At 46.3% G+C, this 24,810-nt stretch overlaps 1 protein-coding gene across 1 annotated transcript; it reads left to right on the top strand.

The window, feature by feature from the left end:
- Positions 1 to 1,879: 1,879 nt before the first annotated feature.
- On the top strand, positions 1,880 to 10,518 carry R3HDML (R3H domain containing like; the record flags this gene model as incomplete). Its single annotated transcript, XM_081256502.1, has 5 exons — positions 1,880 to 2,250; positions 5,186 to 5,304; positions 5,405 to 5,537; positions 6,667 to 6,782; positions 10,419 to 10,518. Exons 1-5 carry the CDS (start codon positions 1,993 to 1,995, stop codon positions 10,516 to 10,518), a joined length of 726 nt encoding a protein of 241 aa, XP_081112628.1. The 5' UTR covers positions 1,880 to 1,992.
- Between the last annotated feature and the right edge of the window lie 14,292 nt (positions 10,519 to 24,810).

Raw genomic sequence — 24,810 nt, 5'->3', positions numbered from 1 at the left:
GCTTGCACACTTATAACATACAAGCACATGCATACTCATGTGAGTACACACAGGTACAGCCATCTGCATGGTCATGTATGTATCTGTACACCTACATGTGACACACGAGCCCTCATGTTTATGTGTATGTCCACGTGTGCTTGCACACCTATAACAAACACACACTCTCATAAGTACACATGTACACACAAGCACATGCGCGTGCACACACACGTAAAGAGCAACACTCAGTGCTCCACCAATGTGAGTTCATCTAATCCCGGCATCAGTGCTATAAGGTAGGTACCATTACTTCTCCCATTTTACAGATGGGGCACAAATGGTTAAGTAATCTGCCCAAGGATACCCAGTTAGTGAGCATAAAAAGAAATTTTAAAAAGCATTTTTTTAAAAAGGACAACAAAAAAACCCCAAAAACCAAAATAATGGGGATTTGAACCCAGATCCATGGGCTTAATTAATTAGGCTTCATGGTGCTATGTTTGAGTGGCATCGCAGGGAATATTCCCGCAGGGTTTTTTTCCCTATGCATCTATATTTGGTTTGGTTACAGAAATGACATCCTTTTTACATACTAGCAGGACCCTGGGGTCAGACTTGGATTTGAATCCTGGCTCCACTGCAGACAGGCTGGCTTGACTTTGGGCTGTTCTTTCACCTCTTTGGGGATCAGTTTTTCATCTGTAAAATGGAGAGCGATCGTATCTGCTTCTGAGGGTTGGCTGAGCGTGTGTGTCAAGCTCAGAGAGGCTCATTAGGTGAGGCCATACGAAAACTGCCAACTCTGGGGCTGGAGGGCTTTGTGGGGAAAACAGTCAGAAAATACTCTCTGGGTGCGAGATGGCCGTAATATGTTGGGGTCTGGAAGGCAGAGAGTAGCCTCCGGATCTGGGGTCTCCGGAGGGGAGGTGGTATTTTGTCCTGGAATCCCTGCCATGACTGCATCCCAATCCTGACCAGCAGCTCAGCCCCAGCCCTGCGCATTCCAGGTGGAACAGCAGAGGAGAGAGGGCGGGAGAGAAAAGCCCACAGACCGGCAGGCGGAGCCTCCTGGCCAAGTCTGGCCCGGCTGGAAGGGGAGGGGGCTGTGGAGCTGGGACGTCAGAAGCCATCACCTCCTGGGGGACCTTTAAAGTCGCTGTGCTGCCAGGCGGGCCAGGGTGTCTGCAGCAGTCCTTTGCCTCCTCAGCCGCCTCCTGCCACCCGCCTGGGCTGCCCATCCTGGGTACGCGACCCTGGAGAGCCTGGTGCCTCGTCTCCGGATGCCTCTCTCTGGCTCTCTTCTCTTTTCTCTCCATTTTTTCTGTTCTCTTTTTCCCCTTTCTCTCATTCTACCTCTCTTTCTGTCTCTCCCATGTTTTTTCTTTTTTTGCCCCTGTCATTGTCTCTCATTCTCTCTTGTATCTACCTTTTTCTTTCTTTCATGCCTTTTCTCTGTATCTTTCTGTCAATCACCTTTTCTTCTCCCTCATTTTCTTTTCTGTTTCTCATTTTACTTTCTTTCTGCTTCTTTCTGTCTTGCTCTCAATCCCGAAATTGCAGCAACCCAGGGACAAGAGTGCCCTGCACTGCACCTTGGGGAAGGTGGGTGCTGCCCCTCTGAGGGCACCGACGGAGCCCACTTCCAGTAAGATTGGTGAAGAGGGTGTCCAGGCTGGGGAGGACTGGGGTCTGCCTCCTGGGCTGGTGAAACGAAACCCTGGCTTTGAAGTGGCAGCGTCATCTCACCCCAGGGCCTCGTCCAGATTTAGCCACTGTCTGGGCATTTCTTCCCATTGCCCCATCCACTTAGTCCACTGGGGTGGGAAGAATGGGGTGTTGCGCCCCTGGACGAGAGCCGAGTCAGGAGGTCTTTGCCAAGTTCCCAGTAGATAGCATCCTCTGGGGTGGTAATGCTGGAGAGCACTCAGGGTTTGGTGCCCTCATGACCGCCCCCTCCAGGCAGCCGGCTCTGACTGCACAAGGCCAGACGTGTGACCCTTCCAGCCAGCTATGCCCCTGCTGCCTGGCACCATGGGCCTGGCAGGCCTGCTCTTCTGGACAGGCCAGACAATGAACGCCTTGATGCCCAATGCCACCCTGGCACTGGCCCAGACCGAGGGCACAGCTGTGCGACCCCTGACTGGCCTGGGGGTGCCCTGGTACCGGCGGAAGCGCCACATCTCTGCCCGGGACATGAGTGCCTTATTGGATTTTCACAACCACATCCGGGCCAGCGTGCACCCACCTGCCGCCAACATGGAGTATATGGTGAGTCCCCATGCCCTCCCAGTGCCTCCTGCAGCAAACGCCAGTCCACTCAGTGTGTCCTGGAAAGACTGGACCATTCACGAGCCTGGCCTCACTAGCTAGTATCTGGGCATCTGGGCCCTGTGGAATGGGCAGGAATTCGTCTGCCCATTTTACAGATGAGAAAACGAAGGCAGTTATATAAGTCCTTTCTGCAGGCAGGAGCAGAGGACTGTGACTTATGGAGCATCTCCTGTGCGCCAGGCACTTACGTGTAACCCTCTTCCTTCAAGGTGGGAATTATCTCCATTTTCCAAATAAAGAAATCAAGATGCAGAGAATTAATTTGCTGAAGGTCATCCAGTTGGGATTGCATCCCAGGTCTGCCAGCTGCTAAAGCTGTCTTAACGAACACAATACCTTTTCCAAGAATTCTGGCTTCCAGCCAGGGAGCCGCAGGGGGCGGGTGGCTGGAGCTTTCCCCGCCATTGTCTCTTTGCCCCAGGGGTTTGATGGACACACCCAAACTGTCCTCAGCAAGCCCGTGGAGGTAGAATTTGAAGAGATGGGGTCTGGTACCTGGGATGGGAGTGGGAGGGTCTCAGGCTCAGGAGAAACAGCAGCTGACCCGCAGAGGCAGCTGGGATGTCTTCCTTCAAAGAGGCAGGGTGGGGGGCTCTCACCCCAGCCCCCCACAAGCCAGACTCCGGAGGGGAGGAGGGAACCTTTCTCTTTATCGCAGCCCCTCCCCCGGGACCATTGTCCCAAACCAGCCTGGAGAGATAGGCTTCCAGTCCACCCACAGATTTCTTTAGGCAAAGGGATTGTTGGCCTGCCCCCTCTAAGACAAACACCTACTCCCTCAACAGCCTGCAAATGCTTATACTTTTGCAGTGTGTCCATTCACTTACGTACCAGCTCCTGCTTGAAGCCAGCCACCACGCTAAGCCTCGTGGACGCTGCCGAGAACAGGATGGACAAGGTCTCGTCCCTCACAGAGCTTCCATTTTAGTGGGGATGATAGAAAACAAAGATCAACCACAAAATTTATGTGTAATACGACATCAGGTCGCAATGAGGTGTTGGGAGGGGTGGGGATAGGAGCCCAAATGGCAGCTAGAGGCGGCGGAGCCATTTATTTGTTCATTAACTGACTCATCCATTGATCAACACAGTGACTGGCATGTAGAAGGCCTTCTAGTTTTCAAACAACGACACATTTATTGAGCACCAGCCTGCATGCGAGGCCCCCCCCAACAACAGGTGTTTAATTATTGCATGCTTTGTAGGACAGAGAGAGCCAGACAGCTCACCAGGGGCCCGAGGAGTGTCAGTGAGTGTGGGTTTGATGTCTGCATACCCCTACCTCAGTTCACCCCTTTGTGGCGCGAAGGAAACCTTCCTCTGCTTTCCCTAAAAATGGATGAGCCCAACATCTCTGGGGAGATGTCTGGACCCCTCTTTGGGGAGCCCCATTGCTTCACTAGCTGTCTTCAGCCCACAGGACCAGCATCTGGCTAAACATCCCTTGCTTAAGGAGCCCTTTCCCTCCACTGGCTCCAAGAAAGACCGGGTCCCGTTTCACATTCTCACACCCGCCAACTGTAATGATTGTTGAACATCTCATTTCCTTGTTAGACTGTGAGTCCTTGTTCAATATTTGCTGAATGAACAGATGAAACGAATAAAAGAAGAATATCTCAGAATCCTAGGAAGTCAGAGTGGAAGGGAACTAGTATTTGTTTTTGAAGTGATGCTTTTTCAAGTTATAAAAGTTGGAGCATTCAGAGATTGGAAAATTAAGAAGCTGTTACGAAGGATGAGGAAGGTATTCTCTGTGTACTGATGTGGAATCATCATTAAGGTAACCCATCTGGTTAAGTGAAAAGAGCTAGGGGCCAAATAGAATGTCTGGAGTCCTGCCATTTGTCAAAAAAATTCATATATATATAAATAATTATTGTATGTGTGTAATATATAATTATTTTATGTATATACCATATAAGATATATAATTACATATATAAATATATATGTGCATATATAATATACTTAAAGGTGTAGAATATTTCTGGAACAGGACACAAGAAACTCACAGTGACAGTTGCCTCCAGGGTCAGGGTGGCTGGAGGGACTAGTGTAGGATGGGGATGAAAGACTCTCCACTTTTCCTCCTTCAAACATCTTACATATTAAATTTGTTCATGTTTTCACTATTAAAAAAAGAACCTTTTGAATTAAAAAATTTTAATGTTTAAATAAACACATTGGGGACTTCCCTGGTGGCGCAGTCGATAAGAATCCGCCTGACAATGCAGGGGACATGGGTTCGATCCCTGGTCTGGGGACTAAGGTCCCACATGCCGTGGAGCAACTAAGCCCGTGGACCACGACTACTGAAGCCCACACGCCTAGATCCCATGCTCCGCAACAAGAGAAGCCCCCACACTGCAAGGAAGAGTAACTCCTGCTCGATGCAACTATAGAAAGCTCGCATGCAGCAACAAAGACCCAAGGCAGCCAAAAATAAATAAAATTAAATCTTTAAAAAAAAATAAACACATTGAAACAAATACAATAAATAAAATTTAAAATCCATTCTCTTCCCATCACTCTGGGCTGAGTCACTTCTAGGGACTGCTGGGAACTCCTAGGCCAATACCCTGGGACCCCACTTGGATCAGAGAGCCCCAAGCTTGAAGTCCAGTGAAGGAAAAAGGGCATTGGACTAGGAGTCAGAGACCTAGGTGTGGATCTCGGCTCTGGTGTGGACTTGCCGTTGACCTTGAAGTCGTAGGCCTTCTCTGAGCCTCAGTGTTCTAATTTATCAAGTGGATTTGTTGCAGGATTCCAAAGGAGATGGGGAGTCAACGTACCATGTATACGTGCATCTCTAGACACTGTTGAAATGATGGTGTTTGTTCCCCCGGAGAATTTATGACCTTTCTTTTTCCCAGGTCTGGGACGAGCGGCTGGCCAGGTCTGCTGAGGCCTGGGCCACCCAGTGCATTTGGGCCCACGGGCCCTCACAGCTGATGAGATACGTGGGCCAGAACCTCTCCATCCATTCTGGCCGGTGAGTGAACCTCTGCCTTTCCTTCACTCCATCACTCAGCAAGGTCACTGAGCACGCTGATGGTAGAGTGACTTTTCTTCTATCTTCTCCGCCTCTGCAGGTACCGCTCCGTGGTGGATCTCGTGAAGTCTTGGTCTGAGGAGAAGCGACATTACTTGTTTCCGGCCCCGAAGGACTGTACCCCGCACTGCCCCTTGCGCTGCAGTGGCCCTGTGTGCTCTCACTATACCCAGGTACACCTTTGTTGGGATGTAGGGCTGATGAAAGAACAAATCCTCTACCTTAGAAGAAAACGAATGTGGTGGGACAGCAATTAGAAATAAAACAGAGGCCCTTAACAGACTTCCTTTTACATAACGAGCCTGTTCCTGGAAAGTTGTGTGTACATTGAATTGAGCTGAACTGGATCTTGTTTTGAAGGTCTTAGGTTGGCAGACCGTATTGTTTGACCCCAAAATGGAGATGTGTGGTCTGACAAGTTCAAGACTGCCTTTGACTTCAGTAGGTCCAAACATTTTCTAGTATTTTTTATTTTCTAAGGCTCCTGCTGTCTTAAAAAAAGAAATGCCAAATAAGATTACAAAAGATTGTAGTATATTTTGAGTGCTAATATTGAAGTTGTTACCACTTATTATACATAAAAATACAATGCAGTATAATGTTGCAAGAAACAGGACCAGAAGTTTTCAATGGTAGGAAAAATGTCTGCTTTCAGGCCTGCCAATCTCTCTGTGACTCATTTGCAGTAAATGTCAAAAACTGAAATTTGAGACCCCCTAGGAAATGTGAGGCCTAAACCAAATGTCCTTCCTGACATCCATGAAATATTATTACCTCCATTTTACCAAAGGAGAAACCAGGCACAGAGTGGTTAAGTGACTTGGTCAAAGTCACACAGCTAGTGATATTGAGATTCTGATCCAAGGCTGTTTAACTCCAAAGTTTGTGTTTTAACTTCCAACATGACAATGATTTTCAGACATTGAAAGAAAGAAATTTAATTGAAAGGTATAGAACATATTAGCATATATCATTCTATATGATAAGATTAAATATTGGTTCATAAAACTTTTGTTCAAATTGTCTGAGGAGGGGTAAGGGTGTGTGTGTGTGTGTATGTGTGTGTGTGTGTGTGTGTTGGTACACTGGGTAACAATATAAAATGTATTCCTTACTGTTGGTTATAGTGGAAAACATTTTGAGAAACATTATAGTACAATATGCCTCTAGTCCCCTCACCCTGAGACAGGTGCCTCCCCCCAGGAAAACCTTATCTAATGCATCCACCCTGACAGAGCAAGCCCAAGAAGCTTTCAGCCCCAAGTACTTCTCACAGCCTCCTTTGTCTTTGTCCCTCCTCAGATGGTGTGGGCATCTTCCAATCGGTTGGGCTGTGCCATCCACACCTGTGGCAGCATCCGTGTCTTGGGCAGCACCTGGCACCAGGCTGTGTACCTGGTCTGCAACTACGCCATTAAGTGAGTGCAGCTCTGAGGCAGAGGGGCTCTGGGGCTGGAGGGTGGACCCTGAGGTGGAGTGGGCAGGATTCTCAGAAATGGAAGACATACAGGACACCCTGCCTTCCTCCGTTCTAAATAACCTGAGCACCATACAATTCAGTACTTTTAGAGTCAATCAAGAATCCTTTTTCTTTACCCAAGTTTCAGAATCGATTGGGAGATAGACAGAGGACCAAGGCAGGTGGATAGGCAGTGTCCCTGATGAAGCCAACAGTGGAGAATGTGGCTTAGGTCTGCCAGTCAAGTGGGCCTGCAAATATCTCACTGTTGAATTAGACCTTCATATCCATTGACAGGCAACATTGGCCAACCATAGGCCTCTTCTAAGTGCAGTGCCAGCTCCTCTAAGCTTCCCACAAGAAATACGGCAACCAAGAATACATACTCCCTACAGGGAGGCAGGTCCCATAGGAAAGAAAGGAAGGATGCAATGAGCATGCTCAGCTGCTTCTCCCAGACTCTCCAGTCAGCTTGGTGGGAGAGAGGTCAAGAGTGGTCTTCATATGCTAGTCTCCTGGAAACACAGAGAACGGGGGATGGGAGTTCCCATCCAACGTACAGTATACAAACTTGCAACAGATTCTCATACAAAACAGATTACAGACTCTCATACACAAATGGGAACGAATTCTAAGTAAACATGATATTCAGAGTTTCAAGATTACACAGTCATAACTGCCTTTTACTCTCACGTAGCTCTTGATCATTTACAAAACACTTTCCCCTTATTATCTCATTGAAGAGATGAAAGAAGGAAAAAGGGAAGGACACTCGGAAAATATTTACCCTTTTTACAGATTAAGACATTGAGGATCAGAGAGATTAAGTAATTTACCAAAAGTCACAAAGCCAACAAGTAGCAGAGCTGTTTGAAACACAAGTCTTTTGATTTCATATTCTATCTAATGTACTAACCTGATGTTCTGGAAGTTATTGGTAGCCCAAACTCAGATACTCAAGTCAAGATATTTGTTAGACAGAGACATCTATTGACAAAGTGTCATAATGCAGCCCAGCTTTATCAGATATGGAAAAATGCAACAAAGCAAATTCCATGACACACAGCTTAAGGAACTGTTCCAATTTGCTGACATACTGAATTTTTGAAGCATTGACTATTAACCATATAGTTGTTAAGATTTTTAGGCTCTGGAGTCAAGACTGTCAGAGTTCAGATTTGTGATTCAACTTCTCCATGCCTGTTTTTCATCTACAAAATGGGAGTAAAATGGTATCTACTTATAGAATTGTTGAGAGAATTAAGTGAGCTGACCCAGGTAATGTCCCCAGGCTCATAATAATTTTGGAATACATGTTGGTTCTTACTCTTATTACTAGACGTGGGTTTGGTTCTCAGCTCTACCATGTACACACTGAGGACTTTGGATAAGTCATTTCATCTCCTTGGGTCTCAGTCTCCTCTTTTAAAATAGTGCTGATGCTACCTGGCTCACAGAGGATCTTGGTACATAGTTGCCCATAGTACATGTTAAATAAATAGTGGCCAGGATTATAACTAGGTTATAAACTCTTTGAGGGCAGGAAATAGACCTGATTCATTTTGGTATCCTTTTACTACAGTGATTTCAAACCTTTGTTCTTTTAAGCAGAACTCTTTTCTAAGTGGTTAAATTAAACAAAAAAAGAATGACTTTTATTCCATCACCCCTGGTGTCTCCACCACCCACATTCCCTGTCCCCAAACTTCCAGGAACACCCTTTTTTTTTTTCCTGTTGGAAAAACTGGTAGCGTTTGATATATTTATTTATTATTGTTTAAAAATGTATTACATTTTATACTGATGTACATGCTATAAAATTTAGTGGGTATGAAAAAAGGTAAACACAGAATGTTGTCTCCCTCCCCTGCCCACACTTCCCCTCTGTAAGTTTCTTGCATAACCTTCTGGAGATCTTTTATGTACTTACAAACATGCATATGTTTTCACTCCGGGAGCACCTTTTGGAAATGGTGGACTCACAGCATCTGGCACAAGTCCTGATGCCCACTAGATGCTCTGGAAGTGTTTGTTGAATGAATGAATGAATGAACCCATATGAAACCAGAAATGCATACTTTTCTAAGCACTTTGGCTGACTTTACTTATAGTCATTCAACATTCACTTCTGGAGGAAAAAGATTCCATTTCTGTCCACAAAGAGTGTTTGTTTAATGTGTGAGAAAATAAGGCACTGGGACTTGAAAGGTAACTAACACTACAGGCCAGTGGTGAGATTATTAGGTAGCTCTTAGCAAGAACTGGGGGAGTGATTTTAGGCTTTGAGAAGACAAAGAGGGGGGGAAAGAGAAATCTGTGGGCTGGGATGGAGAAGCGAGTTGTGGAAAAATGAGGTGTGTAAGCTGGATCCACTTGCTGCTAGAGCAGTCTGGAAGGCCTGTCTGAAAGCTGTAGACGTGACTCATAAGCTAGGGACCAGCAAACTACAGCCCACAGCCAAAATCTGGCCTCCTGCCTATTTTCATAAATAAAGTTTTATTGAAACACAGCTACGATATTTGTTTACGTATCGTCTAGGGCTGCTTTCATGCAATAAAGACATTTGGCCTCCAAAGCCTAAAATATTTACTATCTGGCCCTTTACATTGCCAACCCCTGCACAGGCAATGGGGAGCCACTAAAAGTTCTTGAGCAGGAGAATGATTATGATGAAAGTTTAAACAGCTTTACTGAGATATAATTTACATACCGTATAATTTACCCTTTTGAAGTGTACAACTCAGTGGGTTTTGGGTATATTACGTTATTCATTTTTTCAATCGTGGTAAAATATATGTAACATAAAATTTGCCATTTTAACCATTTTTAAATGGCGTTAATCAGTGGCGTTAATCACTATTTCCAAAATGTTTTCATCACTCCAAAGAGAAAATCTGTAACCTTAAAGCAATGGCTCCCTACCCTCCTCCTCCCTAAAGGCTGTGGTTCATTGAGAGGATTAACTCCGGAGCAGGTAGGATGGATTTGGGATAAGGCCATTGAAGAAATAAATGTACAGCAGTGGCCACAAAGAGGCTTCATGGGCATGTCCCCCATGAGTGAATTATACTCAGTATCTAATTATTCTAGTTCTCATTTGCATACCACCTTATAAGTTACAAAGTGTTTTCACATAATTTTTATGGACACCATTTCATTTATTTATTTTATTCAGAGGATAAAATCAAGGCTCAAGAAATGAGGAGGTTTATTCTGTCACCAACTGGCAGGTGGCAGAATCCGGGACCAGAACTCAGATCTGCCCACTGGGGAGGGGAGGGGGGGTGTTTGTGCTGGGAGGGGAGGTGGGGGGAAGGAATAAGAAAATCAGCATGTCCTGGGGAGTCACTTATCTGCCAGGTGAGGTGTTAGAGGCATGCGCACGCGCACGTGGCTCCATTATTTGATTTGCTGCTGCATCCCTGTGTGGGAGGGAAGTCTTCTATTGGTTTTACAGATGAAGACACTGAGACTTGCAGGTGTGACTTGGTCACAGGGCCAGACAGTGGCAGTGCTGAGATTTGGAAACCTCTGTGAAGGTGGCTCCATGTAACTGTCCCCCGACCCCGCCTCCCTGGGACCTTTTCTCTTCCAGGGGCAACTGGATCGGCGAGGCGCCATACAAGATGGGGAGGCCGTGTTCTGCCTGTCCTCCCAGATACCAAGGCAGCTGCAACAGCAACATGTGCTTCTAGGGGCTCAAATGCAACAGGCTCCTGTGGTTCTGAATTTTCCCTGGGCTCTGGCAGGACTCCAGCTGGGCCTGACCCTCCAAGAGTCCCTTCCCAAAGACCGGGTCAAGGGATTTTTTTTTAAGGACATGAGTTGCGCTTACTTCACCAGTCTGAATTTTCCCTCCTGATTCCATTTCCTAATTTCCTCCGGCCTCCGGGAAAGAGGCCTCCATCTTTAATTGACTCAGTTCTCCCAGAGTCAGGGCTGGAAGGAGCAGTGGCAGCAGTTTTGTGACTCTCAGGCCTCAAATCCACAAGTCTTTGTCCATCCAATAAAAGGTATTTATTAAATAATCTTTACCCTGAAACCTACCTTCATTCATCCAATAATAGCCAACCAGCTTCTGGGCAGCCTTTGAGGACCTGTGGTCTCCCTCTCTAAGATGGGACCATTTCAGCTCCCAGCTTTTAAAAAATAACTGAAATTAGCATATGGACACCCCACCCACAGTGTATGTTACTGGAGCCACCGCAGGGCCCAGGCACCCCTTTTACAGATGGGCATACTGAGGCTTAGTGAAGGGGTGTGACTTACTGAGAGCTGCACGGCTTGTCCTTGTCCACGAAAGCACCCAGGTTTAAGCTCAGGCTCTGACAATCCCTTCAGGCTGTTCCAGACCCCTCTCTGAATGTCAGAACTGAGAGGCTAAAGCCAAAGCTGGCCTGAGGGACCTCCCTCTTTCAGCGTTTTTTTTCTTCCTGTCCCTCTCTCTGCCTTGGTGTCTCTCTTTCGCCTACTTGTCTCTCTTTCTCTCACCCTCCTTATTTCTCCCATGGAATCTCATTCTCATTCCCAGAAACCATTTCCCCTCTCCCCACCCCACCCCACCCAGTTATCGTAACACACAGAAGTCCTTTTGTCTTTAGAGATAGTAAAATCTCTCTCAGACCTTGCCCTCCAGCTGGGGTCCACTCCCTGCCTGGCTGGAGAGAGCTCCATTCAAAGACCTGGATGGAAAAACAGGCCCCCTCTCCCCAGAGTCCCTACATTGTCAACGGAGTGAGCTTTCTTCCCTCTTGGTCATTCCCACCTGGGCTATGTCTTGTGCGTATCAACACCACCTCCCTCCGCCCCCAATAAAGTCCTTTGAGATCCCGTGCAATGGCTCTTTCTGGTCCCTGTCTCAGCTCTCTGGAGGGTCAAAAGAGGAGAGAGGGAAATGGAGTAGGGGAGATGGAGTGAGGGGAAACCAGCTCAAGAGGAAGGCCAGGGGAGGGGCTACCAGCCCCTCAGCCCCTCCTTTGCACCAGGTACATCAGCTAGATCACACGTGCATGTGTCTGTATTATCACTCCATTTTACAACTAAGAAAAATGAGGCTTAGCAGAAGTGCCCAGTAGTGAAATAAAAACAAGGACGCTGTTCTGAGTTCATTATTCTTAGATTATATCCTGCCTGCATTTTTTGGGGGGGGCGCGTATTAAAATGTCCTTTCATTTATTATACAATGGTGATAATAAATGTTAGATTTCCTCAAAAATTATTAACGTACTTATATTGGACGGTGGGGGGGAAACGCCTTGCCAACCCTATGTAAAATTCCCAAAATGTTCAGGAAATTTAAGTGGCATGTGACCCTCTGGATTCAATGGCATGGATAGGGTCACATAGCTAGTAAGGAGCAGACACGGGATCTGATTCCAGCTCCATGCAACCTCAATGCCTGTGCTGTTTTGAGTATCAGGATAACGAGAATGACCACTGGCATTTACGAGCTGCTTGTACACTCTTAATTTCAGTGACTTATCACTGCTATCTTAGGTGATCCCATCCCCATTTTACAGACATAAAAACTGAGGCCATAGAAGCTGGGTTTGAATATGCTCTGTATGACTCCAATGCCCAATGTCATAACCCGTTCACTCTCCTGCCTCTCAGCTAAGAAGGGAGAAACCCAGGGATTGGACAAGGGTAGAGACGATGAAACAAAAAGTGCCACTGGGAATTCCAGATGACCTCCCAGTTTCCCCCATTTCTGAGACTGTCTCTGAGAAGAGCCCAGGTCAAGGAGAAATGAGCCAGGTGGGGAGGCTTGTGTTTGCCGTGCCTTGGCTCCTGCAGACCCGGGGGCAAGGACTCAGGTAGTTTCCTGGCTTGGTTAAGCTGCTGTTCCAACTGAAGTCGGGAATTTTTTTTTTTTTTTTTTTGGCTGCATTGGGTCTTCAGTGCTGTGCATGGCTTTCTCTAGTTGCGGCGAGCGGGGGCTACTCTTCGTTGCGGTGTACGGACTTCTCATTGCGGTGGCTTCTCTTGTTGTGGAGCACGGCATCTAGGTGCACGGGCTTCAGTAGTTGTGGCACACAGGCTCAGTAGTTGTGGCTCATGGGTTTAGTTGCTCCATGGCGTGTGGGATCTTCCCGGACCAGGGCTTGAACCCGTGTCCCCTGCATTGACAGGCAGATTCTTAACCACTGTGCCAGCAGGGAAGTCCACCAGGGAACTTTTGCTGCAAGAAATCTGAAACAGCTTTCAAACCCCTGTAATATTTTATGGTTCTTGAAGATCTTCATCCCCCAATCCCAACTGATCTCTCATTTGCTCATACATTCACCAACCAAGAGGGTTAAGAGCATGGACTCGAGCCAGACTGCCTCGGCACAAATTTAACTCAGTGGCCAAGTGTGCTTGCGTAAGTCAAGATCTTAGTGCCTCAGTCTCACCTATAAATGGGGACACTAATCACATCTGCCTCATTAGTCCTTCAAAACATTAAATGAATGAATACATGGAAAGCACTTGCAACAGTACCTGGTGCTAGTGTAGATGGCTATTTTTAAAGTTCAACATCGGGATTCCCTGGTGGCACAGTGGTTAAGAGTCCGCCTGCCAATGCAGGGGACACGGGTTCGATCCCTGGTCCGGGAAGATCCCACATGCCACGGAGCAACTAAGCCCGTGCACCACAACTACTGAGCCTGTGCTCTAGAGCCTGTGAGCCACAACTACTGAGCCCGCATACCACAACTACTGAAGCCCATGCTCCACAACAAGAGAAGCCACCACAACGAGAAGCCTGCACACCGCAACGAAGAGTAGCCCCTGCTCGCTGCAACTGGAGAAAGCCCACGCGCAGCCACAAAGACCCAACACAGCCAAAAAATAAAAAATAAAAGTTCAACATCAAGAGGGAGGAGAGAGGTGACATAGTCACTGAAATGGAAGAGGAAGCTATGGAAGGAAGTTGATTTTCTTTGGCCGTGCAGCATTCAGGATCTTATTTCACCCACCAGGGATCGAACCCACATGCCCTGCAGTGGAAACATGGAGTCTTAACCACTGGACTGTGAAGAAAGTCCCAGAAGTTGCTTTTTTAATAAAAGAGATATTGTAGCATATTTAAATATTGATAGGATTCTGTCTCTAGAAATTTGTCCTACAGATATACTCCCCACATCTGGGTCAGGACATTTTTGAAGTTTATGAAGACATTCACTTTATGTAGTGGCAAAAGCCTGGAGACAACCTTAGTGTCCAGCAATAGGAGACTAGAAAAATCACCTATAGGACATTCACACAATACGTAGCCACTCAAAGAATGAGGCAGGTATGTTGGCATGGAGATAGCCCTTAGACACTAAGGAGGGAAAAGTAAGTGACAGAGAGTGTGTTTAATATGTTCCTGTGTATTTATATGCATTTACATGTGTGTATGTCTGAGTCAGCTTGGGCTGCCATAACAAAATACCATAGACGGGTGGCTTAACCAAGAGAAAATTTTTTCCCATCCTGCAGGCTGAAAGTCTGAGCTCAAGGTACCAGTATAGTTGGGTTCTGGTGCGATCTCCCTTCCTGGCTTGCAGACAACTACTTCTCACTATGTCTGCATATGGTGGGGGCAGGAGAGAGAGAGAGAGGGCGCCGTCATGTCTCTTCTCATAAGGACACTAATCCTATTGGATAAGGACACCACCCTTATGACCTAATTTGATCTTATTTAGTTCCATAAAGGCCCTGTCTTCAAATACAATCACATTGGGAGTTAGACCTTCAACATATGAGTTTTGGGAGGACACAGTTCTGTCCATAGCAGTGTATGGGTGTATAATTTCTGGAAATACATACAAGAATTTGTTTAAAAGTTCAATAGAGTGAGATGGGGGAACTAAAGTAGGAGAAAGTCTTATATTTCATTTTATGCTGTTAGTACAATTTTCATTTTTAACACATGAATTTACTACTGGCTTCATTTATAAAACTAGTTTAGGGCTTTCCTGGTGGTGCAGTGGTTGAGAGTCCGCCTGCCGATGCAGGGGACACGGGTTCGTACCCCAGTCCGGGAAGATCCCACATGCTGCGGAGCAGCTGGGCCCGTGAGCCATGGCCACTGAGCCTGCGTGACCGGAGCCTGTGCTCCGCAATGGGAGAGGCCACAACAGTGAGAGGCCTGCGTACCGCAAAAAAAAAAAAAGACTAGTTTCAAGTAAATGGAAGCAAAAGGAAAGATCACATCACATGGTTAAAGTTAAAAAGACTGACAGCAACAAACAGTGATAAGGATGTGGAGTAAATAGGAGCTCTCTTACCTTGCTGGTGGGAATGCAAAATGGTACGGCCACTTTGGACAATAGTTTTGGAGTTTCTTATAAATTAAACATATACATATCATATCAACCATCAATTCCTTTCCTAGAAATTTAACCAAGGGAAATGAAAACATATGCCTGCAAGAAGACTTGTCCATGAATGTACATCACTGCTTAATTCATAATTGTCCCAAACCGGAGATAACCCCAATCAATGTCCGTTACAAGGTGAATGGATGAACAAGTTGCAGTATATTCATTCAATGGAATAATACTCAGTAAGAAAAAAGGACACTAACACAGGTGAAACTCACAAATATGCTGAGCAAAAAAGCCAGACACAAGAGTAAATCCTGTCTGATTCTCTGACACTCTAGAAAAGACAAATCTACTCTAGTGTGACAAGCAGCAGATCAGCAGTTACCTGGAGTGGGAGGTGCTGGGGGGATTAATTGCAGAGGAATAAAGGGAACTTCTGGGGGCAATGGAAATGTTCTGTATCTTAAGGTTATATTTCCATAGGTGTATACATTTGTCGGAACTCATAAAACTATACACCTAAAAAAGGGTACATTTTATTATATGTATATTATACCTCAGTAAAGTTGATTTTTAAAGCTTAAAGGGGGAGAGGTTGAATATATAGGAGAACTCACACATGGTCATGTGGGGCTCCTGACAGTGGGAAGAGGGAGGGTGTGGCCCCACGTGGATCTGGAGGGAAGGAGGTGAACAAAGTGCAGATGCAGGTGAATTTTTTTTTTTTTTTTTTTTTTTTGCGTTACGCGGGCCTCTCACTGTTGTGGCCTCTCCCGTTGCAGAGCACAGGCTCCGGACGCGTAGGCCCAGCGGCCATGGCTCACGGACCCAGCCGCTCCACGGCATGTGGGATCTTCCCGGGCCGGGGCACGAACCCGTGTCCCCTGCATCGGCAGGTGGACTCTCAACCACTGCGCCACCAGGGAAGCCCGATGCAGGTGAATTTTTGTGGGGAGTTGAGGCTGGTCCAGGTTGAAAGCTTCTATTTTCTCTGTGAAGAAGGTAGAGTCTCAGCCTGCTGAGAATGAGATGGAAAAGTTTTGAGGAGAGAAAAGATCTGAAATAGAGGCAGAAAATAGAAAAGCAAGGAGAAGAGAAACAGAGTAGAAGTTCCAGGCAGTGTGGAGGGACCTGTTGAAATTCTTGATCATTAATCTCTGGTGGCCCTCATCTGTCTCGCTAAGTGATTTTTTTTTCAACAGTGATTGGCTGCTGGTTCATAGGCATGAAGAAAGCAAGATACTTAGGCTCTTCCAGGCTTGGGTTTTTGTCAGGTGGCTAGAAGGAAAGGAACTGAGACAGAAGCAAGAGAGAAACTAAGACGATGGACTGTGGGCTTCAAACTGGACAGGAGGAAACTAAGACAGGAAGGTGCAACAGGTAGGGAGGAAACAGAAGGAACAAAGGACTGGAGACACCCCAGTGTCCATCAGTAGGGGATGAGAGGTCCCCTTGAGGCGGCTGAGCAAGCACACTGGGAAGAAGAGACTGTGGACAGAGAGGAATAGATCAATTAACTAGTTTAGAAGTGAAGCAACACGTGAGGTAGGTGTTACTATGAGAAAATGAAATAATGTACCCAAAACTATACAGCAAGATGATGGTGGAGCTGGGGCTTTCTGACTTTTCTGAGTCCCAGGTTTTCCTACTTCTCATTTGAGCCTCCCCATCATGATGAAGACCTTGAGCTCAGGATTCCAAGTCAGGCTGTGAGACCCAACATTGGGATAAAAGAAATGGGACTGTTCCCCCAAAAGCCAGATGGTAGCCTAGTATGCAGGACAGCCAAGGTGCAAGATGGCTCTGCATTCCGAAGCCAGGATGCAGATTTCGGCAGTAGGTTGTGTTTTGTGTGGCGAAGGAGACCAACGGACCGGTGGAGGGAGCAGGTAGAGTGCCTCTGACCCACGGGCCTGGAGGCATACTTGTGTTTCTCCATTCCTCGTAGCGCTCACCATCTGTAATTATGTCTTTGCAATAATATCTTTAATGTTATCTAATTAATGCCCATCTCCTCCATTAGTCCACAATTCCATGGGTGCAGAGATGATGTCTCTTTGCTCATTTCTATATCACTGGAGTCTAGCACAGAGCCTGGTATACAGTAGGTGCTCAATAAATATATGCTAGATAAAGGGGAATCGTGGGTTGTAATTCTAACTCCTCTTTGTACCAGCTGGGAGACTCCAGGCAAGCAACTTCTTTCTGTGCCTCAATTTCCTCATCTCAAGATTTAATTTAAATGAGGCAATGCCTCTTGCAACTCCCAGCATCCAGTAGGCGCTCAATAAATACAATCCCCCAGCTTCCTCCTTTTCTCCTCTACCCTTCCCTGTTGCCTCCTGCCACACCCATTGTTTGGAGCCATAAAACCCAACCCAGGTTGGACTCTCACCTCCTCATCCTCTCCTGGCCAGTCCTTTCCCTCAAGTGAGGGGTGAGGGGGCTGGTGTCCCCCACATTCTGGCTCCAAGAGCCCCCAACCCCAGAATGCAGGACTGGGGCCCTAGTGGACCTCTGGTCTGGCCAGCTTGTCATTGCCATGGCAACAGTGACAGTCCCCAGCCACAGGTTCCCTAAGTGACTGGTTACTCTTTAACGTATCCACCCACCTTGGGTGATTAGAAGAATCAATAAGATAACCGGGCAGTGGCAGCTGGCTGCACTCACTGCCTTCCTGGTGGACTAGCTCCTGCTGTGGTTGTGTGTGGGCCCCAGGCTCCTCCATGCCCCCAGGTCTCCGGCTGGGCGGGCTTGGCCATGGTCAGTGTGAACGCGCCCCTCGGGGCTCCGGTGGAGAGTTCCTATGGTGAGTGGGGTCTGCAGTTGGGCTTCGGGGGAAGACTGGACATGGTGGGACCAACGTTAAGTTTGGGAGACCATGCGATGGCCCTCTACGTGTTTCCTAGCACCCCAAAGACCCTCTAAGGGCTTCTCTAGAATGGCAGGAAACCCGAGGGAGGCATGTGACTTGCTTCACTAAACTCCTAAACTGAGGCCTGGCGGAGCCGATATGGGAAGTACTTGGAGGGGCTGCAGGAGCCCCAGGGTAGGGGCTTGGCTCACTTTGCCTGCCCACAGAGACAGCCTGTGTGGGGATGCATCCTGGGGGTCTTTAGGAAATTTCACAGAGCGTGGAACTAGAAGCATCATCCTCATTTTGAAGCCTGCAGGGAAGCTCGCTGGGTCTCGTTCACGGAACTAGCTCCTGGTCTAGGTAGGATGGGACCCAAGGGGAGAGTTGGCCAGCCCCTCTAAGGAGGACCATCAGCTCTGGATAATTCAGCAAGGGGAAGCCATAGAAGGAAACGCACAGCCTGGAGCATTGGAAAATGAGAATGATCTTTGCTGTAAGTGTGTAACTTAGATGCAGGGTAAGGGAAGAGTGTGTTTTGGTGAAGGACTGAGGCTCTGCTGCTCCGGGTAACTCCAGAATTGGAAGTAACCCCGATGACCAACAATAGAGGATGGGTAAATAAAGCATGATGCCTCTTTAGGCTGGAATGCTATCCCGTTGTTGAAGAAAAAAAAATGCAGATCTGTTTGCAGATAGAGAAGGACCTCCAAGTAATTATGTGAAAAAAGTAAGCTGAAGAGAGTATAGCATATTACATTTCTCATAACAGAACAGATATACTCATATATATGTACACGCCTTTGTATTTGCGTAGAAAATTAGTGGGAGGACACAAAGAAACCGGTAACAGAGCTTTGTTTCTAAGGAGGGAAGTTCAAGAGAATGTTTGTTTTACTTTTTTGCACATTTTGGATTTTCAAAAATTTGGTGCATTTTATAAACTGATTTCAGTCACATGCATGCGCAGAGCTTGGCCTCTGGAATCCAGTCGATCTCGGCTCTTGTTCTGTGACATTAGACAAATTACTCATCATTTCTGGGTCTTGGTTGCCTTCTCTCTGAAGTGGACAGAGGGTGTCTTAGGGGCTTCTTGCAGGCAGGACTAAAGGAAAGCGAGGGTGTGAGCCCTCGGCACGTCGTAAGGACTCAGTAAATATTCCTTGATATCATCATTAGCTAAGGGTGGATGGCCTCAAGGAATCAGGGACTGGTCTCTCGACTGGTCCAGGGGATCTTCTTTCTTTCACTATCAAGCAGGAGTATGTGAGGCCGTGGAAATGGCAGAGGCTGTGGAGCCAAAAACAGCCTGGGGACCTATCCTGCACACCAGCTCTGTGACCTTGGGCAAGTCACTTCCCATCTTTAAATCTATTTCCTCATCTGTAAAATGGAGAGAACAACAGGACCTATCTCACAGGGGGCGGTGGTTAGAGGAGATAGCATAGCTAAAGGGCTGGGCATGCCTGGGCGGCTTCATCCAAGGTTAAAACACAATTGTGAGACTTGGCTGACCCTGTGTCCAGAGGAAGACTCATCATCTCCCAGTGGGTCAGATAGGGATGGATGGATGATGGATGGACGGATGGGTGTTCTATGCCTATTACTGCATTTAATTCTCAAAACAGTTGTCTCAGATAAATAACATTATCATCTCCAAGGACAGAAGAGAAAACTAAAGTTTAGGATTGTTCAAAAAAACCCATGTGACTCCAGACCTGACATTGTCCATCTGTGCTGACCCTCTTGGCTCAGCTACAGATATGGCTGAGGAGAGAAAGAAGGGCTCCCATGCCCAGATTTGCAGCATGCATCAACAACAAGAGAACACTGCCATCCTGGAACAGCTGGGCATTTGCTGGTGTGTGTGTGTGTGTGTGTGTGTGTGTGTGTGAGAGAGAGAGAGAGAGAGAGAGAGAGAGAGAGAGACATTGGCTAAAAGACCCTGCTTTTCAGATAAAATAAATCTGGGTTAGCATTCTCGATCTGCCTTTTTTTTTTTTTTTAAGCTGTATAACCTACCCTTCTCTGAGTCTCAGATGTTTCATCTGTAAAATAAACTAGGGCAGTCTGCTGGGAGGTTCTGGAAAGATGAACTTTCTGATTAAAAAAACAAGTGCTTTGAGTAAAACCCCTTCTTCTGGGATTCTCAACTGGGGAAAATAATAACCTCTGAAGGTTGCAATCGCAGAGGTGAGTTGCTGGGTAAGGAACATGGTTCATAGCAGAGCCCTGGGAGAGGCAGTGGAGGGCAAGGCTGTGGTTAGGATCACAAGAACTAATGTACAAGTGCTTAAGATGCAAACTATTATATATAGGATGGATAAACCACAAGGTCCTAGTGTACAGCACAGGGAATTCAGTATCCTATGATAAACCATAATGGAAAAGAATATGAAAAAGAGTATGTGTATGTATAACTGAGTCACTTTGCTGTACAGCAGAAATTAACACAACATTGTAAATCAACTATACTTCAATAAAAATTTAAAAAATATATACATACATATATACATATACATATATATATATATATATATATATATATATATATATATATATATATATATATATATATATACACACACACAAGTGCTTAGAACAGTGCCCGGCACAAAGCAAGCACGAAATAAATCCCAACTGCTGTCTCACGTTTTTGAACCTTAGTAGGATAGATAGTCTTTAATGAGCTTTGGTGTGGTGGTATTGGGCAAACTTGACCTTTCCCTGGTCTTGCAGTGCGTCCACAGGACACTGGATTCGGCTTTATAGTTCTCATCACTACTCTGATCAAATCATTGTGTGTCTTGTCGCATCTGTCTCCCCCACTAGACTATAGACTCCATGAGGCCATGGACTTCAGTGCGTTGTTCAGCCTTGCACGTCTCACATGGTGACTGGCACAGAATAAGTGCTCAGTAAGCATTTGTTGGATGAATGAATTGAGGTCAGTTTTAAAGAAACAGCCCTATGACAATGGTCAGCAATGTCCACCAGGTCTGTACTCTTCCGTTCCTACCTCCCTGCCATCCTCACTGTGTTGGCTTTTGGTTCTCGATTTGCCCCATTACAGACCCAAGGTGGCTGTCACAGTATGAGGTATCACATGTGCAGTTAAGTGTCTGAAGCTGGAAGGGTTTTTCCTCCAAGCACTTGTTTCTTTTCCCCTAAAGCAAAAATTTCCCAGAAACCTCCCAGCAGACTTCCTTAGTTCAAGGAAAGCTGGGAAGTGTCAAATGGAAAGAAATGGGAACACACAGCAAAGGTTTAGACCAATGATGGTCTTTTCTTGTCTGGCACAATGCTGCTGCAAACCAAATTAGGGTTCCCTTATAACAGGTTTCTCAACTATGACACTACTGATATTTTGGCGTGGATAATTCTTTGCTGTAAAGGGACTGACCTGTAGGATCCTGAACTGTAGGATGTTTAGCAGCTTTCCTGGCTTCAACTCACTAGATGCTATAGCATACCTCCTGTCAGCTGTGCCAACCGAAAATGTCTCCTGCCATTTCCAAATGTGCCCTGGGCACATGAAACACCACTGTGTTATAAGGAAACAGGAATAGCTGCTGAGTAGGATCTGCAACAACTGAGTGTACTGTGACTCATGTTGCAGCATTTGCTTTGGGTGCCAGCATCTAGCTCAGTGCCAGATTTGGGGCTGTCCTTAGCAACTGTGAGGATAAGATGCTATGGTGTGCATATCTGTGTGCTAACCTAACTCCTGGCTCTGTTATTTTCCTACCCTTGTTTTGCTTTTAGCAAGCTTCCCTTGATGATTATTTATTTTGGCCCTTCGGGACTCTGCCATTTTTGTAAGCATCTCAAATCTCCTCGGGGGCAAGGTCTGTATATGTCTGATGCTTCTTGTTATACCCCGGGCTACCATAGGACCTGGTCCCACGTAGAACTTGAAGGAGGTTTATTTAATGAATGAATGAGAAGATGGATGAATGAATGAATGGATATCTGGGTGGGTAGATAGGTAGTTGCTTTGATGAATCAGTGTGATGGGCTGGTGAATGGATGGATGGATGCGAATGAAATGGAGAGATAGATGAACGAATGGTACAAACGAATGAATGAGTAGCAGGGAATATGGGCAGGTGGGTAGATGGATGGATGGAATAATGAATAGATGTGATGGATGGGTGAGTGGGTATGGTGGATGATGGATGGATGGGATGGATGGAAAGATATGTGAGTGGATGTGGCAAGTGGATGAATAAATAACTGGAAAGATGCATGGATGGATGGATGGATGGATGAGGTGATGGGTGAGTGGGCAGATGAATAGATAGATGGATGGATGGATGGATGGATGGATGGATGGATGGATGGATGGATGGTTGGATGGACAAGATGGGCTGGTCTTGGACATCAGTACCTGCAAGTAAAGAGACAAGGGGTGACTTGGCCACTGGTCAACAATCCTCTTTCAGGGCAGTATATCTAAGTGTCAGATGAGCCGGATTTTTCCTGGGGACATAGGACTAGTTCCTTTGACTAGTGGCATCAGCCTCAGGTCAGATCAGAAGCTGTCGTCAGAGGCGGTTTAGTTAAGTGGCTCTCCCACTTAAAGCTGTGGGAGGCTGGACACTTTGCCCAGCTCTCTGATCATTAATTTCTTCATCTACCAAATGAACCTTGGTCGTTGTGAAGATCCATGAGCTCATGAAGGCGAAAAGGTATCATAAACTATAAAGTGCTTTGTCTCCCTGAATGGTTGGTTGATGAGCCCAAAATTGGATAGGGCCCCAGATACTGGCCAGCAATGGGACTAAATCAGATACCAGGCATGGTTGTTCCCACCCTTCATTCTCAAAATAGAGTCTCCCTCACCCTTCCTGCCTTTCTCCCCTGTCCATAGTACCTTCCTTTCCCACGTCAATTTGATTTCAGCCTCTATGGTTCAATGGTTTACGAATCTTGCTGCATATGGGGAATTTTCTTAAGATGACATCTTTTGGGGGCTCCACTCCAGACCTGAATCAGAATCTTCTGGGATGAGTTCCAAGAATCTTTAAATTTTTATTAAGTTCCTTAAGTGATTTGGGGTGTTGGGTCAGCTGGCGTTTGGAAACCATTGCCTAATTTTGTCCCATTTTATAAAGGGAGGATGTGGATACCCAGAGTGCATCCTGTCCTCATCCGGAAAATTCCTGCATTCATTAATTCATTGTTCACTCATTCATTTCTTCAACAAATGACCACTGGGGGCTTATGGTACGCAAAGCATTCTGCTAGGCTCTGGGGGAATGTAGGAGAATATAAAGTATGGCTTTAGATCTTGGAGAGCATCCAATCTGGTGGGGTAAACAGATGAACCAGCAGCAATCAAAGACAGAGTGCCATAACAGGGGTGAACAGGGCACAGTGGGAGGACAAAGGGGCTTAGGAAGAGGGGAAGGGGTCAGGGACCTCTTGACCCTGGAAGAGTGAATTGATATCTAAGCTGAAACCTGAAGGTTTAGCAGGAGTCAGCCAGGAGGAGAGAGGGAGGGGGACCAGCAGATGCAAAGGCACTGATTTTATTTAACATTTGACTGCAGTGAATTCCATCCTTAATTGAAAGTATCTTGGGACTTTTCTGATTGTTCCATAAAGGATTTATCTTGTCCCTAAGAAGATTATGAGATGTTTAAATGCAGGAACTACGCCTTCCATTTTTTTTCTGACTCACATGCCTCTAGCATAAGGGTGGACCTCTGCAGAGGAAAGAAATTTATTTCCATATAAGCCCCTTCTATGTAATGGGCAGGATGCCAGCTACTTTATAGGTTTTTCTCCCTTTTAATCTTTGCAATACCCGTCAATGTGGGAAATATTATTCCCACTTCATAAACAGGGAAACTGAGATTCAGTGTTGTTAAGTAAGTTTCCCTGTATCACCCAGTGACGGATTGAGATCTAGTCTGCCTGGTGCTAAACCTTCATTCTTTTGGCTATGCTGTTACCTCTATAATAGCATCTGAGAGGCTGCATAACACCTTGGTTAGCGGCTCAGACTCTGGAGTCAGACTGCCTGGGCTCATATGGCCACCTACTAGCCATATGGCTTTGGGTAAATTACTTAATTTTCTGTGTCTCAGTTTCTTGATCTGTCAAATGGTGTGATAATAACAGCATCTACTTTGTAGGGTTGTGAGAATTAAATGAGGTTGATGCCTGTAAAGCTTTGAGTGTCTGGCACGTAGAAAGTGCTATGTAAATTTTATGCATTGTTGTTGTTATTATTATACCTGCTATGTGAGAGGGACTGAATGCTTCCTACGTGTGAGGCATCTTTTAGCTGCTGTGGAACAAACAGAGATGAATGAGGGCTATGTAACTGGTTCCGGGCTGCAGTTCCTTGGCTGGACAAAGCTTGGTCCTGAGCCTTCAGATGCCCTCTGAGGCCTGAGGTTGGCTCTCGGGGGCTTGGCTTGTGAGTCTGGGCCTGTGTAGAGCAAACTGAAGGCATGGGAATGGGGGGAACAGACCTGGCCTGGCCACAGCCCTGAGAAATGGCTCTGGGCCCAGGCAGCTGTTTGTGACCTCATTCAAGTCCTTTCCCTACTGGTGCCCTGTCTCCTCTTCTGAGAAATGGAGCCCTGTGCCTGGCTCAGTGGCCATCACACAATATTCACTGGAGCCCTAGGAGTCAAGAAAGATGCCTCAGAGTTCACTTTGAGGCCAGTGGGGGCCTTGGGGGTGGGGTTCAAACAGACCAGGCTCTTAGGTTCCCCCACACCACAACCTCTGGTTTAACCAGAGACGCTGCATTTTGACTTTTGATGGAAGTGTTTAATGAAAGGATTCCATGGTTAAAAAATGCGTGGACCAGACCAGTG

This window comes from Mesoplodon bidens (genome assembly GCF_964165515.1).
Source record: "Mesoplodon bidens genome assembly, chromosome: 15".
Classification (NCBI taxonomy): Eukaryota; Metazoa; Chordata; class Mammalia; order Artiodactyla; family Ziphiidae; genus Mesoplodon; species Mesoplodon bidens.
This window is presented reverse-complemented; position numbering and strand designations above follow the sequence as displayed.